Here is a 20,376-nt window from a genome sequence, read left to right as displayed (position 1 = left end):
TGTCAGTTTTTGTCATTTGGCTTAAAACAATCTGCCAGTGTGATAAATAACATAGCTCTGCCAGGAAAGGGAGAGAGAGAAAAATTGTGTGCTTGTTGAAAATTTCTGTCTCTCTGGAAAAGTGGATATCAGTCAGAGTGAGAGTGGGGGTGGATTGAGGCTATTTCTGTCTTCCAGTAATAAGGCCTAGAGAAATGGAAGCCCCATCTCACATTCAGAGGTGGATTCATCTCTCATCAGATGCGGATACTTCACAGGTGGAGACCATGTACAGGGTTAAAAGCTGTTTCTGTCTCTTTTTTGTTTTTGGTGTGAGCAGTGCTTGTTTGAATCTACTGCACCAGTGATATAACGATTTACTATATTGCGTTGTTTTCTGCAGCGGGATCATTTCAAACATGTGTTGCTACCATTTGTGAGTGCTTCTTCTTCTTCTTCTACTTCTTCTTCTTCTTTGTCTTCTTCTTCTTCTTTTCCCCCACGTGATCACATTTCTATTTATCTATGCAGCAAACACAGTTGGTTGTTGCTCCACTTGCCTAAATTCCCCAACGTGGTCATTAAAGTTTCATTTTATCTCATTTCATGTGTAAGGTAAACAGACTCATTAGGTAGGTGGGATCGTAGATGAGTCGATTGACCGAAGGTGACACATAACAGGAGCACTTCGCGCGCAGCATGGGGAAATTAACTTTCCCTCCAGAGAGAGGCGACTGGCAGAAGCTGCAGGTGCAACAGAATGAAATACTCATGAGGGAATGATATATATTTATTTCTTTAGCTACAGTTTGCTTATTTGCACATGATGATGCTGTGGCTCATTTTGAACAACTATTTGGTGCAAAATCTTAAAGAGATGTGTTCTGCTTTCTATTAAAGCTGCTCCGAAATTAATTGTTTCCAGTTAGGATTAGCAGAATATGAACTGATAATTGAAAAGACATGCAGTTCATGGCGTAACGCAGCCATCTGTCCTGAACAACATGTGCTGCTTCCCTGCTAAAACTGGCAGCTCCCGAGCAGCAAACCCACAACAGTTTGTTCTGTCAATAATGTATGAGATCAATAGATCAATAGTTTGCGGGTCAACCAGCAGTACTTGTTCTATGATCCAGCAGCACCAAACTGAGATGTTCGCCCATCCCACAGCAAGCCGAGCCGCTTATTAGACTCTTTCTGAATGTACAGCCTGATGAGAACCAAAATAACTCATCGTGATGCAGAACTGCGCAGCCTAATAAAATCAGCAGGGCACGCTGGCGCCAGTGCGTACGGCAAAACGGAGCAAACCCTGCGGACTGAGGTGAACTTTCCAAAGATCAGCTTGTCACAGTGGCTCAGGAAACATCCCTGAAGTGAGCCGTGGGTGACAGCTGCTGCCGCTCCACTGGCACAGGTAAATGCCAGGAGCCCCACTTGGATACATGGCGTGCTGACACACAAAGCGCACAGACCTTCACACACAAACCCAGAAGGAGCCAAAAGAGGGTTACAGTCTTCCCACGTCAGCATACAGTATAGAGACCAAGAGAAAAAGAAAAGTTGCATTGCCAAAATATTCCTGAACTCCCTTTACTGCAGAAAAGCAAGTTAAAAACTGTGGCATGCAAATGTAATTATTCCCTTTCACTATGATAACCAGGAATACAACTCAGTGAAATAAATTACCTTAAGACATTATCTCCAGTGGCTCCTTGAAGGTCTCACATAATGACTGGACTTTAGTGAGCAAACATCGTCATCAAGCACAAAGTACACAGGTTAAGGATGAAGTTGCGGATATATTTAAAGTAAATGTATCTTTATTTATTGCTGAACAAGATAAGGTACTTGTACAGCACTTTATCTAGTGCAAAGGACCCCAATACGTTTCACACTACATTCAGTCATTCACATGCCAAGAAGCCCTTAGCAACTCTGAAAAACAAGAATCATTTGACAGATTTTTTCTACAACTATTAGTCATGCAACCGTTGAATCTGTCTTTTTGACTTGCAAAAATAAGGTTACTGCTGAATGAAAAGAACATTTAAAGTTGTGTTTTTTCTTTCTTTCTTTCTTTCTTTCTTTCTTTCTTTCTTTCTTTCTTTCTTTCTTTCTTTCTTTCTTTTCTTTTTTTCTTTCTTTCTTCTTTCTTTCTTTCTTCTTCTTTCTTTCTTCTTTCTTTCTTTTCTTTCTTTCTTTCTTTCTTTCTTTCTTTCTTTTCTTTCTTTCTTTCTTTCTTTCTTTCTTTCTTTTTCTTTCTTTCTTTCTTTCTTTCTTTCTTTCTTTTTCTTTCTTTCTTCTTTTCTTTCTTTCTTTCTTTCTTCTTTCTTTCTTCTTTCTTTTTCTTTCTTTCTTTCTTTCTTTCTTTCTTTCTTCATTTAACACCATCTCCATAGTGACCCGTGGTGGTGGCATGATTATGTAGAAATTTATTAAATTTAAGTTTGTAACTTTAAACATGTTTTTAATGATTAGGGCAATTTTAGGCCAAGGCAGTGTGAAATGAGAGCTAAGAGAAAAGACATAAATTTAGGTTTTCACTTGAACTCTTCCGCAAAAGCGAAACAATTGACCTGCTTCATCGTTGTGTCCCAGATTGTCTTGAAACTAGTGGAGCTGAATGACAACTCTGAGAGCATCAGCACCGATTTTAAGACTACAAAATGTTTCCTTTTGGCTACTTTTGAGCAATTCAAGTTTTAAAGGAATCACTTAAATTATGTCATTCCCTTTAAATAAATATAAATATATTTCATTTGCATTGCTGGGATATTCTCTTGATTTGATTTCATGTTTAAATGCCTGATAATTTGAACCCGTTTTATCTACTGCATGTACTAACGTCACATTAACCTCTGATGTACTGTTATTGCTCTTGCGTTCTTTCTTTGATGAAAACATGATGTAACAAAACTGAACATAACTGATGTAACACAAAGAAATATGACACGCTTACAGCACATCCAGAGGTACTGGCACAAAGAGCTCTTGATCTCCTATCAGCTACCACTGAGAGGTAAAGGTTTGAAGCCTAGTGCGGCGACTTGCTGAGGAAGTGCTGATTAGATACACGTCATTGATTTCCTGCATTGATTCGAATCTCATCGGTTCATATTAGTTTGGGGCATCCATAGCAAAATGAACCGCTTCATGAACGGTAATGTCACTTTAATCCCCCATGCAGCAGCCCCTGTTATGTTCCCCAGAGGAGAATCTGAAATCCCAAAAAATGGTAAAATATTAAGCCGTGACTGCTTCATCATGAGTTTGTTTTTGAGATTGCAGTACTGAGAAGGACCACAAGGTGTCTGTAGAGTAGAAGGGATATGCATTCTGTTCACAGACGCTCAAAATTAGAGGGTAGGGTCTTTGCCATTCCTGTTCTGCACACTGAGGATTAGATGGCAGTGCTGTGCTGTGCTGCTGCTTGTCTGATCTGCTTTATCTAGCAGGAAATCCTACATGCCAAAAGGCTTTATCAAGAACAGAAAACGCAGCTTTAGGATATAAAACAAAAGCGTGGTCAGAGAGATGTTCTCAGTGGGTCCCAAATACATAAAGATTAAAGATGCTTCCATGTGTCTGCATGAAGCACGAACCGTTTGTGAAAGATTAAGCAGAGGGCTCGGTCTTAAATTTCCTGACCACATCGTACTGAAAATGACGAGTTTTCTCACAGAAATGTCTCGGAACTGATTGAATAAATCTCAAGAAGCTTCTGGAAGCTCTCGTCTCCTAACGCATAGAATATGCATGCACATGTGTTTGCACAGCATATGCATATGCAACTCATGTTATTAAGTCTACTCTCACTACTCCATCATCTACTTCAGCTTGACATCATTCCACGGAAGGAACTCGGGATGTTCGGGTTCACCTGGGTCAGGCCTCTGTACATACACTGACTTGACTCTCCAACACAAACAGTCAAGAGACAGATAAAACCCCAACTAAGCTTTGGAGTTACCAGGTATCTAAATACGCTTCTAAATCACCAAGCAGGAGAAAACCTCCATGGCCACAGAAATAACATTACTATTGGCTGTACAGACACAAATTACAAGTATTTCAGAAATGTATTCATAAGCAGGGTTATAAACTTTATGCCTTATCTTTTTTTTTCTTTCAGCAAAGGGGATGCAGCAGCTATTGAGACAGAACTGCTGAGAGACTACAAGTTTGGACAACAGCAGCTCATAGAGCTTTGGGGACAAGCATGTGCTCTCGCCATCACTAAGGTATGGATAGAAAAAGTTTTGTTAATACATAAATCAGATTTTCTTCTTTTGTTTACTTGCATTCTTTGCAGGAAACATGTGAATGACAGTTTGGGAAAAAAACAGTTTGTAACTTTTATAAAAAATATATTTGTTGAAATGATTATTAGAGACAGAATAATATAAGAAATAATCTATGAAAAATATTGAGCTACTCTGCCTTCTCGCACTGCTCCCAGTATTCCTGCAGCACACCACTCAGTAAGAAACAACCAATCAGAGACAGGAGGAGGGTCTTAGCGCTGTCAATCAGGCTCACGCTCACCCCATCCTCCTTGCTCTATGCTACAGCAGGTACACCACAAATGCTAAGGCTAGGCAGCATAGCCTTCAATGATGGCGGATAAACGTTTTTTCTGGAATGGTAAATTGTTTAGAATATTGAGCAGCGTTGATTGAGAGCGCTAGAACCCGCCTCTTTGGCCTGATTGGTTGTTTTTGACCAGGAGCGGTGCATTTCTTCAGATGGCAATAGTAGCTAAAGAAAGAGGTGGAGGAGCTGGACCTTTTTTCATGTTATTATACTGTCATGACAGGGTGACAGTTTTAACAAATATAAAAAAAACAACATATTTTTCAAAAAGGGTGGGGCAAATCATCTGTACCCACCAACAGATGATCTTATTTGCATCGTACTACTACATTAAAATACACATACATGTTTTAGATTTGTGTCCGACCTCGACATTGTTTCAAACCCCCCCAACAACATAGAAAGTTATCAAAATAAACTTGGGTCCTTTTGTTCTGCTTTTTATCACAGTTCTACTTGTTCATATGTTTGAATAATTTGCTTTGACTATAGCTTGGGCTTGAGCATAACCAGATAGCTGTTAGGAGACATTTTAGCCATATTTCAGCTATTTTAAAAAAAAAAATGTGCCTCTGAGTCATGTCACATTTATAACTCAACAGACAGAGCAGCAATAAGTTACTAATTAATTTTTTTTGTATCTGATCACCTATAACCTCTGAATGCTTCTGTTGCAATTATTTTACAATAACTGTCAATGTGTGCAATGATTGTCGCACAGATATTTTTATTATATAACTGTGTTTAAAGTAACAGTTGGATTTTTATTGGTGTTTTTCTAGCAAGAACTTATGCTTCCTCAATGAAAGTCATAAATCTTACAGTTTCCCTTTTTCAGTCTGCAATACTCCTTTAAGACTTTTTCAGTCATGTTCTTTCTCTTGCAATAGGAAACATAAATCCAATCTTATTTGTCTGCAAAGAGAAAAACAGAATTGGAAAAAAAAGTTACATTTATTTTCAGCAACAAAAAACAAACAAAAAAAAAACTAAAGATGGATTAAAAGTTCAAACTATCCAGAGAGTGCAGGGTTGTTAAACGCAGTTTTATGCAAATCCATTAAAAAAAGCTCCACGCTGCATCTCTTGGCAAACCACTTTGAAAGGTCATCAGTTTCTGATGCGCTCTCCTCAACCCGCCAGTTTAAGCCTCCATAATCAACACAAATCTCAGTCCCCTGTGTCCATTTGATTGTACAAGAGGGTAAGAAGTCACAGCTGCTGCTACTTACATTCCCCTAATTTGCATCCACTTCCACACAAATGTCTGATTGTAATGTGGAGCGAGTGTTCTGAAATTTGGGTGACATTTACATCCAAACATTTGTGCGGTACACCTCAGGGCAGGACACCTGAGCTAACACCTTGGCAGCAATGAAAGCACTCTTTACGACAAAACCACATAGCCACTGAAATGGCGCGCCTCTTCTCTGGTGTGGCGGTGCTTTCAGGATGAGGTGTGTGTCAGGGAGAGTTGGTAGGAACACATGTGGTTGCCTTTGACTGGACCACGGAGTTGGTGGATTGCCACGCCGGATTCCACTGTGGGCTACAAGACGCATGAAACTCTGCTTCACTGGGAGGAGAGAGAAAAGACACACAGAAACACACATTTATAGTTTAAGGGCAACTTAACTCAAAAGGCTCGGTAACGGCAGCTTCCTCAGGCACCTTCCACTAAACTGGGTTGATGGTGGAGACTGTGGTAGGAGTTTGTCCCGCAATCAATGGGTTGCTGATACAATTTCTGGTCTGTCGGCCTCGTTGTGTCTTTGGGCAAGATGCCCGGTAGCGCCGATGCATATCAGCCTGTCTTCTGTCAGACTGTCCCAGCACAGCTGTGGCTACTGTCCAGTAGCTTACCACCATGTGAGCATGAATGACTGAATGCAGTGTAAGCGTTTTGGGGACCTATGGGCTTGAGATAGAGAGCTATACAAGTACAAGTCATCTACCATTTAAACAGGGCTGTGTGGCGGCGGCATCAGTCAGAAGCAGAGCCTTTATGTTATCCCCTCATAGTGTGTGATTTAACCAACCACATCCACTTCCCCTCTATTATCATCAGCCACCATTGGCCTCATGCCTGGCCCTCCACCAGCAGACCCTACAGCTTAGTGTTACTAGACAAACACGGCCTGGACGCGGCAGATCACGGCTGCCCACAGCCGCCAGCAGCGCTTGCTGCTGAACATGACATCACTGCTATTTAGGGACAATTACAGTAGAAGGAGCAGCAGACAGTCTGATTTCACTGATTTCATTGCTGGCTTGCTTCCACTGCTGCTGCTGCTGCTGCTGGCCACCACACAAACAAGCGTTTGCACACTCTCTCTCTCTCTCTCTCTCACACACACCTACACTCCGGGTTGCCAGATAGATTATAGGTTCTCTGAAAGTAATCCCTTTAGTGTTCTAACAGCAGTGGCCACAACCACTAGCTCCAGATCGAATGTTTCTTTATCAGTCTGAGGGTTTTCAACACCTGAATGGAGACAGGAGACATTTGTGTTGCCACGCAACAATAAATTACTCTTTAGCTCGCAGGAGCCGCAGGACCAGTGTTTGGTCTAAAAAATCTAAAAAAAAATGTCCTGCTTTCTGTGATTTAATGTGTGCTTTTAGACCCGCTTAGGAATGGTGTGTGTTTCAGGACAGTGTGGAAGGACGACTTGAGAGCTTTTTTTTCTTACTTGTCTTCCCTTTGAGACACTATTATAATCAAGAAAAACATATTTTGAACAGTCTTAATGTTGCTCCTCTTGCCCTTTTAGGCATCTGTAGACTCTTTCTGGAGTCCAGTAGACCATGACTATATTTATGTTTTTATAATTAACCATTTATTTTAATGAACTGCGTCCTGCTAAACAAGTATGCCATAAAAATCTTGATTTTTTTTTTTTTCAGTTTGAGTTATTTGGGTCGCACTTTATTCAAAAGGTGTGCATAAGACAGATATAACACCTCTCATGAACATGTTTACGACTGCTGACATGAAGTGTTAGGTAAATAATGACACTTTAAATGCACAGTTGACACTTTTCATGGACTTTTAATGCAACTTTTAGTGCAACTTTGCCCTGAAAGTGTCATTATTTACCAAATTACACATCGTGACAACAGTCATGAAGATTTACATGTCTATGACGTTTTGTCAGTCACATGCAGAGCTCTTCAATTAAAGTGTTACTGTAATTTGCATAGGCAACCACAGCTGCTGGTATTCTACCGTAAATTAGAGACGTTTTCAATTTATTTACAGTTTACAGCAGGTTCTCTGTGACTTCAAGTGCACTCAAATCAATTCAAATACTGTATGTGGAAGAAGGTGCTCTGGTCAGAGAAGCCAAATGTGTAACTTTTAAGACCAGATGTAAAACGCTGTGTGGCGGAAACAAACTCTGCATATCGACCTTAACACACCATTCCCACAGTGACCCACGTTGGGGCAGCATCATGATGTGATGATACTTTTCCTCAGCACAGGCACAACCTAGAGCTCAAAGATTATCTGAGCTAAAACTATGTCAATTCCTGAGAAAAAGTGAAAGTTTAACTTTTAGTAGGACACCAAGAATCCCCTTCTCCCCCCAAATGGGACAGGAAAGCTTGGGAGATTTATGGAGCTATATTCAGGACAATTCAGGACAAGAAAAGCTGTTAAATCCCGCAACAATCACGAGAATGGCCCCAATCGATGCACAGACCTATGTGCAACTGAAAATAGACCTATTGCCACATCCAATACGATCAAGTATAAGATGCTTATTGAGAAAGAACGAATGAAAATTTTAGTCTATAGGTTTACAAAACTTGTCGCGAGACAACCACACAAACATTGCAGCTCTAATTGCATTTATAGGTTTTCCTAGAATGCATTGACTCAAGATGATTTACACAAAAACACACAAGTTTCTTTCCAAAAAATCTTAGAAAAATAACCATGCATCTGTTTCCTTAGGGCCGTAAATTAACTTTAAGTTGGTGTGAGGGGCGTATTTAAAACATGCAGAGCAGGGTTGCAGCTTTAATTGTAGCAAAAGGTGATGCTAAAAAGTACTGAGAACTAAAAATAGGCCACACCATTCATTTAATTGACAATTTCATCTATCGCTATCTTATTTTAGCAATACAAAGTATTTTGTCCAAGTTTAATTATCATTGATGCATGCCTTGATAATTAACTTACTGACAAACAGAGAAGCAAACAATCACATTCCTTTGTTTCTACAAAGTATAAAGAATACCTTCTGGTTTTTATTGCGTGCTGATCTCAGTCATCACCCAGACGCCCAATTTAAACCCCTCGATCGATCCCACATGGCCCACGGCAGCCGAAACAATCTCCCTCAGATCTCATTGAGTTACCGTGATTATTTCTCCGCTGAGCTGTTATGATGGAGATAACAGCCGGGTTCCCATATTCCAGATTCATCGCTCTAGTTAATGCGCTCGGAGTCTTGTTATCCATCCAATTATCCAACGTGGACGACGGCCTGTTTCCCCCGCATGAACTTGCTGCTGTGGTGAAAAACTGTGTTGAAGATGGAGGTAGATGAGTTTTATACACAGTGGAGGAATTTTAGTCTGCATTTTATTGCTTTGATGGATGAGCGCTGCTAACTAGGCCACGTACACTTCTTGCTCACGATAAAACACATTTCTATTGCTGAAAGAATCCATCGACTTTTAAACAAGCAACACTTTCAAAGTATAGGTGTAAAACTTGATCCATAATAAATTCCTTGATCTTTTTTTAGTTCATATAGCTGTGAGTGACAACAGTTAATGTAATTTTCTGTCCATAGTCAACATTTTCAAAACATATTCACACTAAGTTTTGTAATTTGTCATTTATTTTTATTTTTGCTGATTGTCTTTTATGATAGAACAAAGTAGAGCGTAACTGGGAAGCAGAAGAAAAGTAAACTTTAGATTTCAGTTTTATTCCTGCACCTTTCCTACTCCTTCAACCTGATACCCTTAAATAAAATCCCATGCCTCGTACTGTCTTCAGAAATGATAGAATTAGTAAATAGGAGAGGCCTGTGCTGCGATCATAAAATAAATCCAAATGTTCTGTAAACTCTTCAGAAGTTTGCTGGATTATGTTTGTGAACAAACAGCAACATCAGGACCAAGAAACACCGCAGACATCTGACAGGCTGGACAGGGAAGCGTTTTAATCACAGAAGCATCGAGGAGGTAATTCAGAGGGAAAAGTTCAGTTCAGATGGGAGAATCTGTCAAAAGAGGCACTATTAAGATTTTAGGGAAGACTAGCAAGAAGAAGACTAGCATCATTTGGGTTTTGAAAGAAACCCAAATGATGTAAAGTAAAATGTAAACTGATAACTTTTTTGATAATATAATAAATCAGTATTTTGCTTTTCAATGTTTAGTACTTTGAAGAATTTGTGGAAAGTCAGAGTGAAATGAATGAGGATCATTTTATTGTAAGTGAGTGTGTACATACGCTCAAAGACGTTCTCGTTAACAGCAATTTGGTTTATTTGAGAGAGACAGACGATTGGTCTCTCAGTAAGACAGCCCTACAGGCGAATACCTGCCTGCTTTAAGAAGGTGCAGGGTGATTTACAAGGGAGACTGAAGCCACTAAACAAGACAAGATGCCAGCAGCCCACAGAAGTCGGGATGGAGACAGAAGGTGTGTTATATATACAGAGGCATCCTGTGAAGAGTGAACTGGAATTTTTTGCGCTGTTGCCAGGGTTATTTTAATGATAATAGACTGTCTATAATAGATACAGTGCAGCTTGTGCCATTTTCAGCCTCCACTGGCAGCAGCAGCATTCTGTGGCCTAATATTTAAAGAATGATGAAGAGCCTGAGGTAAAGATCGGATAACCCGCACTGAATGAGAACCACAAGTCTGAGTGCCAGAAGCGATCTGATGCTATAATTTTGAACTATTTTAGCGTTTAGCACCAATATTCTTGAGAAGATGACGGCCGCATAGCTAACTGCTGCATTCTTAACACATCTGAGTCAGGACTATTGGCGGTTAATTAAAATAAAAAAGTTCTGCTCAGAGTCTGAAATAATGTTCGGGTGTAAAGTGGCACAGGGAATTGAACTTTTCTGCTTACCTAAACTTGTCATACAAAAGACCACCAGATCTGAAATCACTGATTCCATGTGGCTGCTTCAAATTCTTCAAACTGATTTCACTGTGGTGGTCCTCACGGTTCTGTTTTGGGGCCTTTGTTATTTCTTGTTTACATGTTTCTGCTCTAGCTCAACTGCACTAATGTGGAACCGATTCAATTGAAAGTACTTTTTAGTCGACACAATTGCTGTTGTAACTCCTGCTGACCAAGTTTTTTCGGAGTTGAGAGGATGATGTCTGAGCTGTGTAAGAGAAATAGCATTCCCTTCCTTTACTTATCTTTCACATTTATGTCTCCCCTTCAGGCCTATCCACTGAGTGCTTTATCAAAGAAGCAACCGACAGTGCTGGTGATCTGCGGTCCAGATCAAAACGGCTCCGTTGGCCTAGTGTGTGCCCGACATCTCCGCATATTCGTAAGTAAATACAAAGCAAACATATTAAAGTGCATAATAACTAGTCTGAGAAATTATTCATTGAAACGGTCTTAAAAACAGCCTGGTGAGTCATTCAGATGAATGAAAAACAATCTCCAAACTTTAAAGTGTGTCACGACTAACAGGGGATTCTGTATACAGGCCCTAAGTGCTTTACAGAATTTCATTTCAGCTCCTGTAAACGGCTTGAAGCAGTTATCCCATTACACTCTCTGCAAGGGCACTCAGACAGTCATGATGATATCATGCCATTGTTACTCCCATTAAAAGCATCTTGAAGCTTTGCCTCACCCCCCCAGTGCGATGTTGGAGTTATTTCTGGAGCTCGGGACGCAGGGCTGACTGACATGTCAAGACAATATATTTTAAGAGCAGTGATCCATCATTTCCATATATCGCTGACAATTTTAGCATCTCTCATATTAAATGTGCAATGTTATCCTGTTTTAGTCCTTGACTTTATTAGTGGAGAAATGTCAGAGATGAAGTTTGAAGATTTTTGGCTTAGTATGGGATCCATTCATTCACCTTAATGCAAATCTCAGATATGGTAGATTCACTGTGCATGAATAGTTTTGGATTACAAACGTGTTTGGGGGATTTTGATTTAAGCAGGCAAAATTTGTCTTTATGGGGTCTTCTCTTCTAAATCCTCTCATATGATTCCCTCACAAGATTATGAACAGGATAATGAATTAATGAACAAAGATTTTGACACCATTATTTTTGAAAACTCTTCATTTTGGCTGAATCAGTTCAACTGAATATTAAAACTTTGAAATAACCATCAACTAATTTAGTAACTGAATAACTCTTAACTGGAGTATACAGACTTAAAAGAACAACAGCCAAAAGTATTCAACAAATATGTACATGTTGCATTAAAGATGTAAATCTTTGTTAATATGTTCACCCCAGAACTCCTCAAGCAGAATAGTTTGATGTATCAGACTCCTGTGTAAATCATGAGGTTTCTCATTGATGTGAAAGAAAACACAATTCAGCACAACAAAGCTCACACGTTTTTATTAAAGCTAATATAAAAGTAAGAAAAAAAAACACTTCATTCTGCAACATAAGCCAATGCAGTTCACTATTCAATGGATTATATTTTTTCATTGAAATTTTATAATATTAGTCATATAATAAATTATTTAAATCCCTACTTTACTCATTAATTACATTTTAATGCTGGGTTATGGAAATGACAAAAGATTGCACACACTATTTATACATTATTACATGTGGAACATTTTACTGTTTTTACAGAAAAATGACTATTACTTTTAATGTCATGTGTCATTTTAGTTAGTAATTTTTCACAGGAAAATGACAAACTGTTACCGTTAATGTCATGTGTTTGAAAACTAAACTCTACAAAGCACCATCATCCCTCAAGGGCTGGAAGCTTGGCGCTGGTGAATGTGAACGTTTACGGGAAAATAGCTTTTCTGCACCATTTTTCCTGGCTATTGTCTTAATGACTGTGCAAACAGTCATTAGGAGTTCTTCTTCAGTTTCTCTGAATTTGCAGCCACGACCTCTGCACAGGTCAAACAAAATGCCAGGTCCAGTGACTAACCTTGACAAAATCTATTCTTCTCGACTTTTTCTCCTCAACAGTAATTCCCAGCAAGGGGGAAAGGGAAATTTAAACACAAACCGACATAATTTAACTCACAAAGTGAATTCATATGGAAAATTACAATGCATTGGGTAAAAAGAAAAAAAAAAGAGTTTTGGTGAAAAATTTGCCACGACTCAAAATACCAAATCAACACTCACTGCCAACTCTGGTTTTAACTCAAATAGGAACCACAGATACAGATTAAGTGTACTTGCTGTGAGCATACTGGCAGATATATCGAATCTATCCTCAGAACAAACATTAAAAGGGAATGGATTAAGGGATCGTTAACACAGAGCTACGTTAACAGGAAAAACCGTGTTGCGGTTATTCTGTGCTCTTTTGCCTCATTTCCACTGAGCAGCACGGACCAGTGTGACTCAGCATGCTATTTTATGGTCTGGTGTACTGACAAGAGCATTTCTACCACGAGCTGGACTCTCAATGGGCAGATGGGGTTAAAACCAAACACTTAACACTGCATCTGTCTAATGTGACAACAAATAAGACGCTGTTTCTGTTCCCAAATCAAAGGACTGAGTTGTATGAAGCCTGTAGCTCCATCCTAACACTACCACTGTCCCACAACAAAAAGTTTACCCATGTTCACTTCTCAGTGAAAGTAAGATGTCGACAAAGTCTCCCTTAATGTGAAAACAGCAAGGGGAAAGGGAATATAAACATGAACCAACATCATTTAATTCACACTCATCCTGCTGACTTTTAAAGATTTATCTTTGTGACTGTGAAAAATTCATGGTCACAGGTGCTTCCTGCTGAGCATCACACACCTCTCAGACAGAAGGTGTCTGGATTTCTACTCGTCTCAGCTTCCAGCTATAACGGGGATTTTTATACAGGAAGCAGACTGTTGAAACCACAATTTCTGATCACTGTGCAGTGAACTGCTGGTCCAATGTGCTGCAAGACATTTTCCACACTGAATCCTGCTAGCAATTGCTGAAAGCACTGGCAAAAATCTGGAATAAAACCTTTTTCTCTCTTGTGACGACATTTTCTCCATCTTCCATGATTTTTCTGTTTCTGATGTAGGATTATGAGCCCACCATCTATCACCCGAAACGTTCCTCTCACAGCCTGCACCAGGATTTCACAATTCAGTGTGAGAAGATGGACATCCCTTTCCTTTCCTATCTCCCTACAGAGGTCAGATTTGGCAGAGTACATTTTGCAAGATCTTCAACCTTGTCCTGCCAAACTGTTTTCCATTTGTGCTTACAGTTGGTTTAGTTTGAAACTTATTTCAAATCCTGTACATGTATGGATGTTACCAATGCTGCCATTGTCCAAAACTACAACTATTATTACTACCACTATTACTGTGACTACCACAAATACTACAAACCACCAGTACGTGGATGAGAATTAAGAAATGGAAAGTCCTGGAGTAATATGTGAAACTCTTAAAACATCTCACAGCTGAAAGCAAGAACTGGAATGAACATTCCTCGAACTCTTGTCGATGGCTTTAACAACTGGCTTTAACAACTGTCTCACTGAAGTTATTTCAGCCAAAGGCAATTCCATTAGCCAATGGATAATTGGATATTATATATATATAAAACATGCATTTTTCATAGTATTTGTAATTTAATCATTGAAGCAGGACTAATGGTTTACCTGCGATTAAATTATTCTCATACTGAAACATAGATAAAAAAGATTAGACATCAAAACAAAAATATCTTAGGAATGAATGGAACATATTTACTTTCTTTTCCCACCAGAGTGTGTGTGAGTGTTTGATTCCAGTAAACAACCTTTCTATTAGTGGATGGGAAAAAAAAGTTTGACTTCGGCTAAATGTTCTGTTTGAAGTGTATGAACAAGAAAACTATCATTTCATCTTTGTTCAGGTGCAGCTTATCAATGATGCCTACAACCTAGTGATCGATGCCATGCTAGGCCTGGAGGCAGACTCATCCAATATTAAGGAACCATATTCTGGTATCCTGGTCACCCTAAAGCAAATCAAGATTCCCATTGTCAGTGTGGATGTGCCCTCAGGTAAGGTTTTAATAACGTGCTTCTGACTTAAGGCCAACAACAACAAGGCAGGATAAATGAGCCGCAAGGCACCCGGCTGGGAGCCCTGGCTTCCAAAAAGGAGTTTTCCAGGTCTGGTTTCAGACGTGAAGAATAAATCTTGCGTTGCTGTTAGCTTAGTCTGTGTTCATCAAAGTTCAACTTCAGCACCGGTTGAAAAACTTTCATGCAAATACTAACATTTTGTCTTTCTCAGGTTGGGATGCAGAGGAACCAAGTCAGGATGGGATAAACCCAGAAGTTCTCATCTCACTCGTGGCACCAAAGAAGTGTGCACTAAACTTCTCTGGAAAGCATTTCTTGGCTGGACGCTTCCTGCCCTATGACATTCAGAAAAAATATGAGCTTAATCTCCCAGACTACGCTGGCACGGACTGTCTCCTGGAACTGTAACACACGGAAACACAGGAGCTGGTGTGACCACTCGACCCTGGGTCGCATTTTATAGGTTGTTACTGTAATTCAACGTCAACATCTCGGCTGTTTAGATCCAAAATGCACATTAGCCAAATGTGTGGTTGAGCTAATGTAAAGGGATGAATCTTAGAGCAATGGCTTCGAGTCGTGTATGTTTAGGAAATGGCATGAGGAATTTGTTGTCAGTCGACGTGTAAGAGCTGTAGCATTCCACCGTTTTCTAGTTTCCAGAATTGGCAAAGAAAAAAAAAAATTTTTAATCCTTAAAGTCACTGGATTTTTCTTTTTTCTTTCTCTTTTTCAAAAACTCCGAAGCTTTTATGTTTTCATGTACTCCTTCTGTGGACCCTATTCTCTCAGTGTGCTGCTAAAATAACGTGGTGTAGGTTGGCGTTTTGGGTATAAATATATAAAACTATATATATTTGTGTTCTTTTGATTGTTTGGTCATTTTTGAACCTGCCACTACCTTCATTTGCTTTTACAAAACGTTCAGATATTTCTTGTTGACCAATAAAAAAAAAAAAAAAGAAAAGAAAAGTTTGACCAATTTCAGGAGGCGGAACGTGACTGGTGTTTTTAACTTTTTTCACTAATGATAATAATTCAAAATGTACTCTGTTTTTTTTTTTTTTTTCAAAGCTGCTTCTATAAACAGGCATGAGTGATGGCAATATTGATTGACTCTAAACAACACAATATTTGGAAGCTCTGGTACATTTTCAGTACATTTGCTGACATACTACAAGATTTATTTATCTTTGGTTTTCACGAAAGACCAACAGAGTTGTGTAAACCACACAACTTTGAAGTGGAGGAACACAGTTGTATTTACTCTAATTAAAACATATTCAGGATTAAAGAGTAAAATGGACTTATATTTTTGTACAACTTTGGAAACCATGAATGTTTTTTTTCCATCACTAAGCACTTAGAACAACTTTGTGTAGATCTGTCATAAAAATCCCAATAGCAGATGTTGAAGTTTGTGGCTCTGATGTAACAAAATGTAAAACCATTCCAAGCGCGAGGCACAGTACGTCTTCAATTAGGTTGCTCTCCCATCCCCATGTGGGGACCTGACTAGAGTAACACAAGCACTGAAGTAATCAGATATTGAAGTAATGTGCATTCAGGCGTTTGAATAATGGCCACTGATTCATTGAGTTTGAAACAGAAGCATATTGCAACAATTAAAGTCGGGCTTCTTTAAAAGAACTCATATGGTTGCTCTGCTTGCCTGCTCCCAACTGGGTTTGGTTTGTTAATATAAGCTGTAACAGGTGAGATCGGCCTATAATCAGCCCAAGAAGAAGATCTGTCCGCGTGGAGGCTCGCGCTGCAGCTTTCGGTGAGAATGACTTAAGACGGAGGTTACTGTGCTGTTTACGGCTGAGGTAATGTGTATTTATACAACCTTAGGAGCTTCTTCAGCATACTAATGCACTAATGCCTGGTGAGTATGCACATGTGTGAGTGGGTGTAGGCAGTCAGTGAAAAGGAATGTTTAAATGTTGTTCACTCTGCACTGTCCAAATCAATTGGGAAATGACTGTGGAAATATCTCTGAACTGTCTTTAATGTCGGTCCAAAACTTTCTCAGGCAACAACGGGTCTGTCGTTAGTGTGTCAGTGGTGCTCATCACCAGGGCGGGTGAGTCATAAGCACCGGAGTCCTTGATTGATATAAATTTATACAGTCAAATGTAACTGATGCAGCTGTTTTCCAATGTTTAGGAACAGGCTGTGAATGGTGGTTTTGGATATAGGACATATGGGTAGATGCCCAGGGTGGCGTCAGACGGTCACTTGGGGGCACCACAAGCACTTGTCATGTCGCCTCCATACACCTTGAAGACATTTTCTCCTGCTTTTTGTAAATCACAAACAGATAAGTTGAGAAATTTTGATTTCAAATGTTGTAGTTAGAATTAAGTCTTCTTGCTAAATTCAAAAAGGAGAATAAGCACAAACAACCATATTGTCAAAAAAAGAAAAACCCTGAACAGACTGTTTAATATTTAATAATAGAATAAAATATTATTGTACACTTTTTTTCAACAGAAAGTGCCCGTCCATTTAACATCAGGTAGTGTGATTTCTTTTAGTCCAGATTTCTTATTGTTCTGTTCCTTTCTTTAGTTCAGTATTGGAAATTTAAGTCAGTCAGTCAAGTCTTTGCCAAATTCAATGGCCATGTGTTTCTTTGGATCCCAAATCTTATCTTAATCCAGTGCAAAGCAGGCAGTGGATCCAGCAGTCCCAGGTCTTGGGTTGAAACCTGGAGCTCAGCACATTCAGTCCAGGCCTGCGGTGATGTGCAGCTGGACAATGATCCGATGTGGTTCTAAAAAACAAAACAAAAAAACAACAACAACCTGCATATAAATTTAAAATAACTTAATTTACTACTAAAGTCCAAAAGAATCCAGGATCAATAAACCCAATTTCTCACAAAAAAAAAGTAAAAAAACAACGTCATTTAGCATTGGCTTCATTTCAGGTTGCAGAAATGAATTTTTAGTGGTGTAGCCAGCTGCGGTTTCTTCTTCTACGCCTATATTTTCTCTGGTGTCTAAACCAGCGTGTAAACTCACAAGCCGCCTACTGGCGGTTCCTGGTAGCAAAAGAAAAGTCAAAATTAAAATAGAGGCCAATTTTCTGGTGCGTTAAATTGCGAGACAAAATCCAATAGAAACAAAATAGAATAGTATTAACAATAATATTACACACAATTATGGGGGTTACATTCTGATACAAGGTGCAGTAACCTGCAACCCTTGCTTGCTGCAGAAACTATTTCAAATACTGCAATGGAAAGTTAATCCTGTGCCAGGATTTAGATGATTTCCTGCATTTTCATTGGCTATGGGGTGGCTGAAGGAGGAGCTAATTCAAAGTCTTATTTGTGTCAGAAATTTCACTGGTCAAAGACCGAGCTTATTGCCTAAATCTTAATGTATTGTAGTATTTCAAAATCAAAACAGTCAAAAAGTCAATCAGCAAGGAGGGCTTGGTTGCTGTGACGATGAAAACCTTTTTTTAGTGATTATTGAGAAGGATTTAAGTAATTTTATGGTATTCTTTAATATAATGCATGCAAAGACACATTCTATTTTTATTTTCAAAATGAAAACATATTTTAATTTCTTATTGTCGTCAGTCCAATTAGAAACAACCATCTTGCTTACGAAAAAGTCTTTTTAATTCTTGATTAATTCAGAGAATGAATAATTTGTAGCTTTTGTCTCTCGACTGAGAGATTTAACCTCAACATAATGAATTGAATAAGCCATAAAAAGGTGCATGGCAAGGTATTTGACTGTTATTTGGTCAGCTGATTTGGTCCAGTTGCAAACATTTTGTTATGTATAAGGATTAATGTTGAGTAAATCTGTGAAAGGGTGTTTTGGAGGGACTAAAAGGAAAACTCCAAAGTGTCACGGAAACAGTTTTCAAAGGAACAACATTGCCACAAGGGGAACTCCGTCTGTTGCAGCGCTTAGGAGAGCGGCACACGTCCAAGTGCCATTCACTGTCACGGAAAGATTCAAAGCTTCCACGCAGGGCATTGTTTTGTCATTATCGATCAAGAGTATTCACTTCATTTGACAGTCTGTTAAATTTGGCTACTGTACATAAGCATTGATGTGATTTTGGTTGCTGTTCTTAACTTTTTGCAGTTAAGAACAGGAACCCTAGTGTTTGATAAAAAATAAAACATTCAAAGGCGCTAACCAGAATGTATATTTGTTGGACTCAACACTGTGTTATCATTACCCTTCTGCTTTTTGGAAAATAGCTGATAGTGCATATTTAGTTAAAGCATTGTAGATGTGCTCTACAGCTTTACACAGAACTCAAAATTTTCCTTTTTTTTCATGAAAAAAAATCAAACATGAATTTCCCCGGAAGCCGAAAATCCAAGTGGGCGTGTCAGCTCATTAACACGGATTTCAAAATGTAATATGGCTGCCACATATTTCAAAGTGACAGCTTTTGAAATCAAGTGTTTATTTATATTTCTAATCCTACTTTATGTGTTTCTATCAATATTTTGCACACATAGATAGGAAGATACTCATTAAGGTAATTAAGTAAACGTACACAATAGCATGTTCCCTATTTTCTCAAAGTAAGAAATTTACTCAATAAAGCCAACTTTACCATTGTTGAGTGAAAAATATTGAATTTATTAAAGTCTCTACTCATTGCAAATAATAACTGTGTATGAAACATTGGTATTCTTACATTGGTCTGAGAACCGTCTTAAACAATCTGCACAATAGCCTCAATCAAGTCAGCTTCCCATCTGGGATTCATTTAGCAATAAAGTTTTCAACGGTTAGCATCATTATGCATTTCTACTTTCAACTGAACAGTTTTCTTTGGGTTTTATCAAGCTAAAACCAAAGGGAAGCATTCCTTCAGCTGTTGCTGCTTAACCCGGTTTTAATGTCAAGCCAAGAGGGATTTATAAAAGAGCTGAGTTAAATTAGTATTCTTAATTTCCACCACTTTCTCGAGCAAATACACGTTTAAAACGAGCCCAAGTACATTGCACCTCATAAGCACGTCTCATGTCTGTGCTCTCAGGACTTTTTCCTGAATGGCATGCCATATGACGACACTTCCACTCTCTGGCAGTGCATCGCTGCGCAATCAGCAACTGTTAAAAAGTTACAAAACTGAACCAGAAGTTGAACCAGAGGAGGGTGGGAGGGGGCAGCAGCATCTGGCTGTGGCGAGAGCGAATGGAGGAGATGGGGGCAGTAAGAGCGAGCCACAGTGACAGCGAAAGAAAATGTAGTCTTCACGTGTCCTTAAGTAGACCATAGTTATATTTAATGATAGGCATTGAAGCCTTTTGTACGTTTAAAAGCACTAAAATAAAAAAATTAACGCAAGGTGAGATCATATTAAGCATAGATTATTATTATTTTTTTGGATGTTCTAATTTTGGAGAATGCTTCACTGTTTAACAAGATGGAGACGGAAACCAGAATAGAAGTTTAAAGAAGGAAACAAACACGTGCACACACCTGTTCGCAGGACAAATATAACAACTCTGTTGCAAAGGAGGCTCGACCCACAAGCAATAAAAGAGCAAATACCTAAATTAA

General features: G+C 39.0%; 1 protein-coding gene across 1 annotated transcript in view; it reads left to right on the top strand.

Annotated features, from left to right (window-relative positions):
• Positions 1-15,692, top strand: part of yjefn3 (YjeF N-terminal domain containing 3) — a 44,072-nt gene extending 28,380 nt beyond the window's left edge. The window contains exons 2-6 of the mRNA XM_055019912.1: positions 4,115-4,223; positions 11,011-11,121; positions 13,823-13,936; positions 14,647-14,797; positions 15,033-15,692. Of these exons, the coding sequence (XP_054875887.1) occupies positions 4,115-4,223; positions 11,011-11,121; positions 13,823-13,936; positions 14,647-14,797; positions 15,033-15,229 (682 nt within the window). The 3' untranslated portion in view covers positions 15,230-15,692. The remainder of the gene's footprint in view (positions 1-4,114; positions 4,224-11,010; positions 11,122-13,822; positions 13,937-14,646; positions 14,798-15,032) is intronic.
• Positions 15,693-20,376: the final 4,684 nt, after the last annotated feature.

The sequence above is a fragment of the Poeciliopsis prolifica genome, unplaced genomic scaffold, assembly GCF_027474105.1.
Source record: "Poeciliopsis prolifica strain line A6 unplaced genomic scaffold, Auburn_PproV2 SCAFFOLD002, whole genome shotgun sequence".
Taxonomy (NCBI): domain Eukaryota; kingdom Metazoa; phylum Chordata; class Actinopteri; order Cyprinodontiformes; family Poeciliidae; genus Poeciliopsis; species Poeciliopsis prolifica.
Note: the sequence above shows the minus strand (reverse complement) of the source record. Positions and strands in the feature narration are given on the sequence as shown.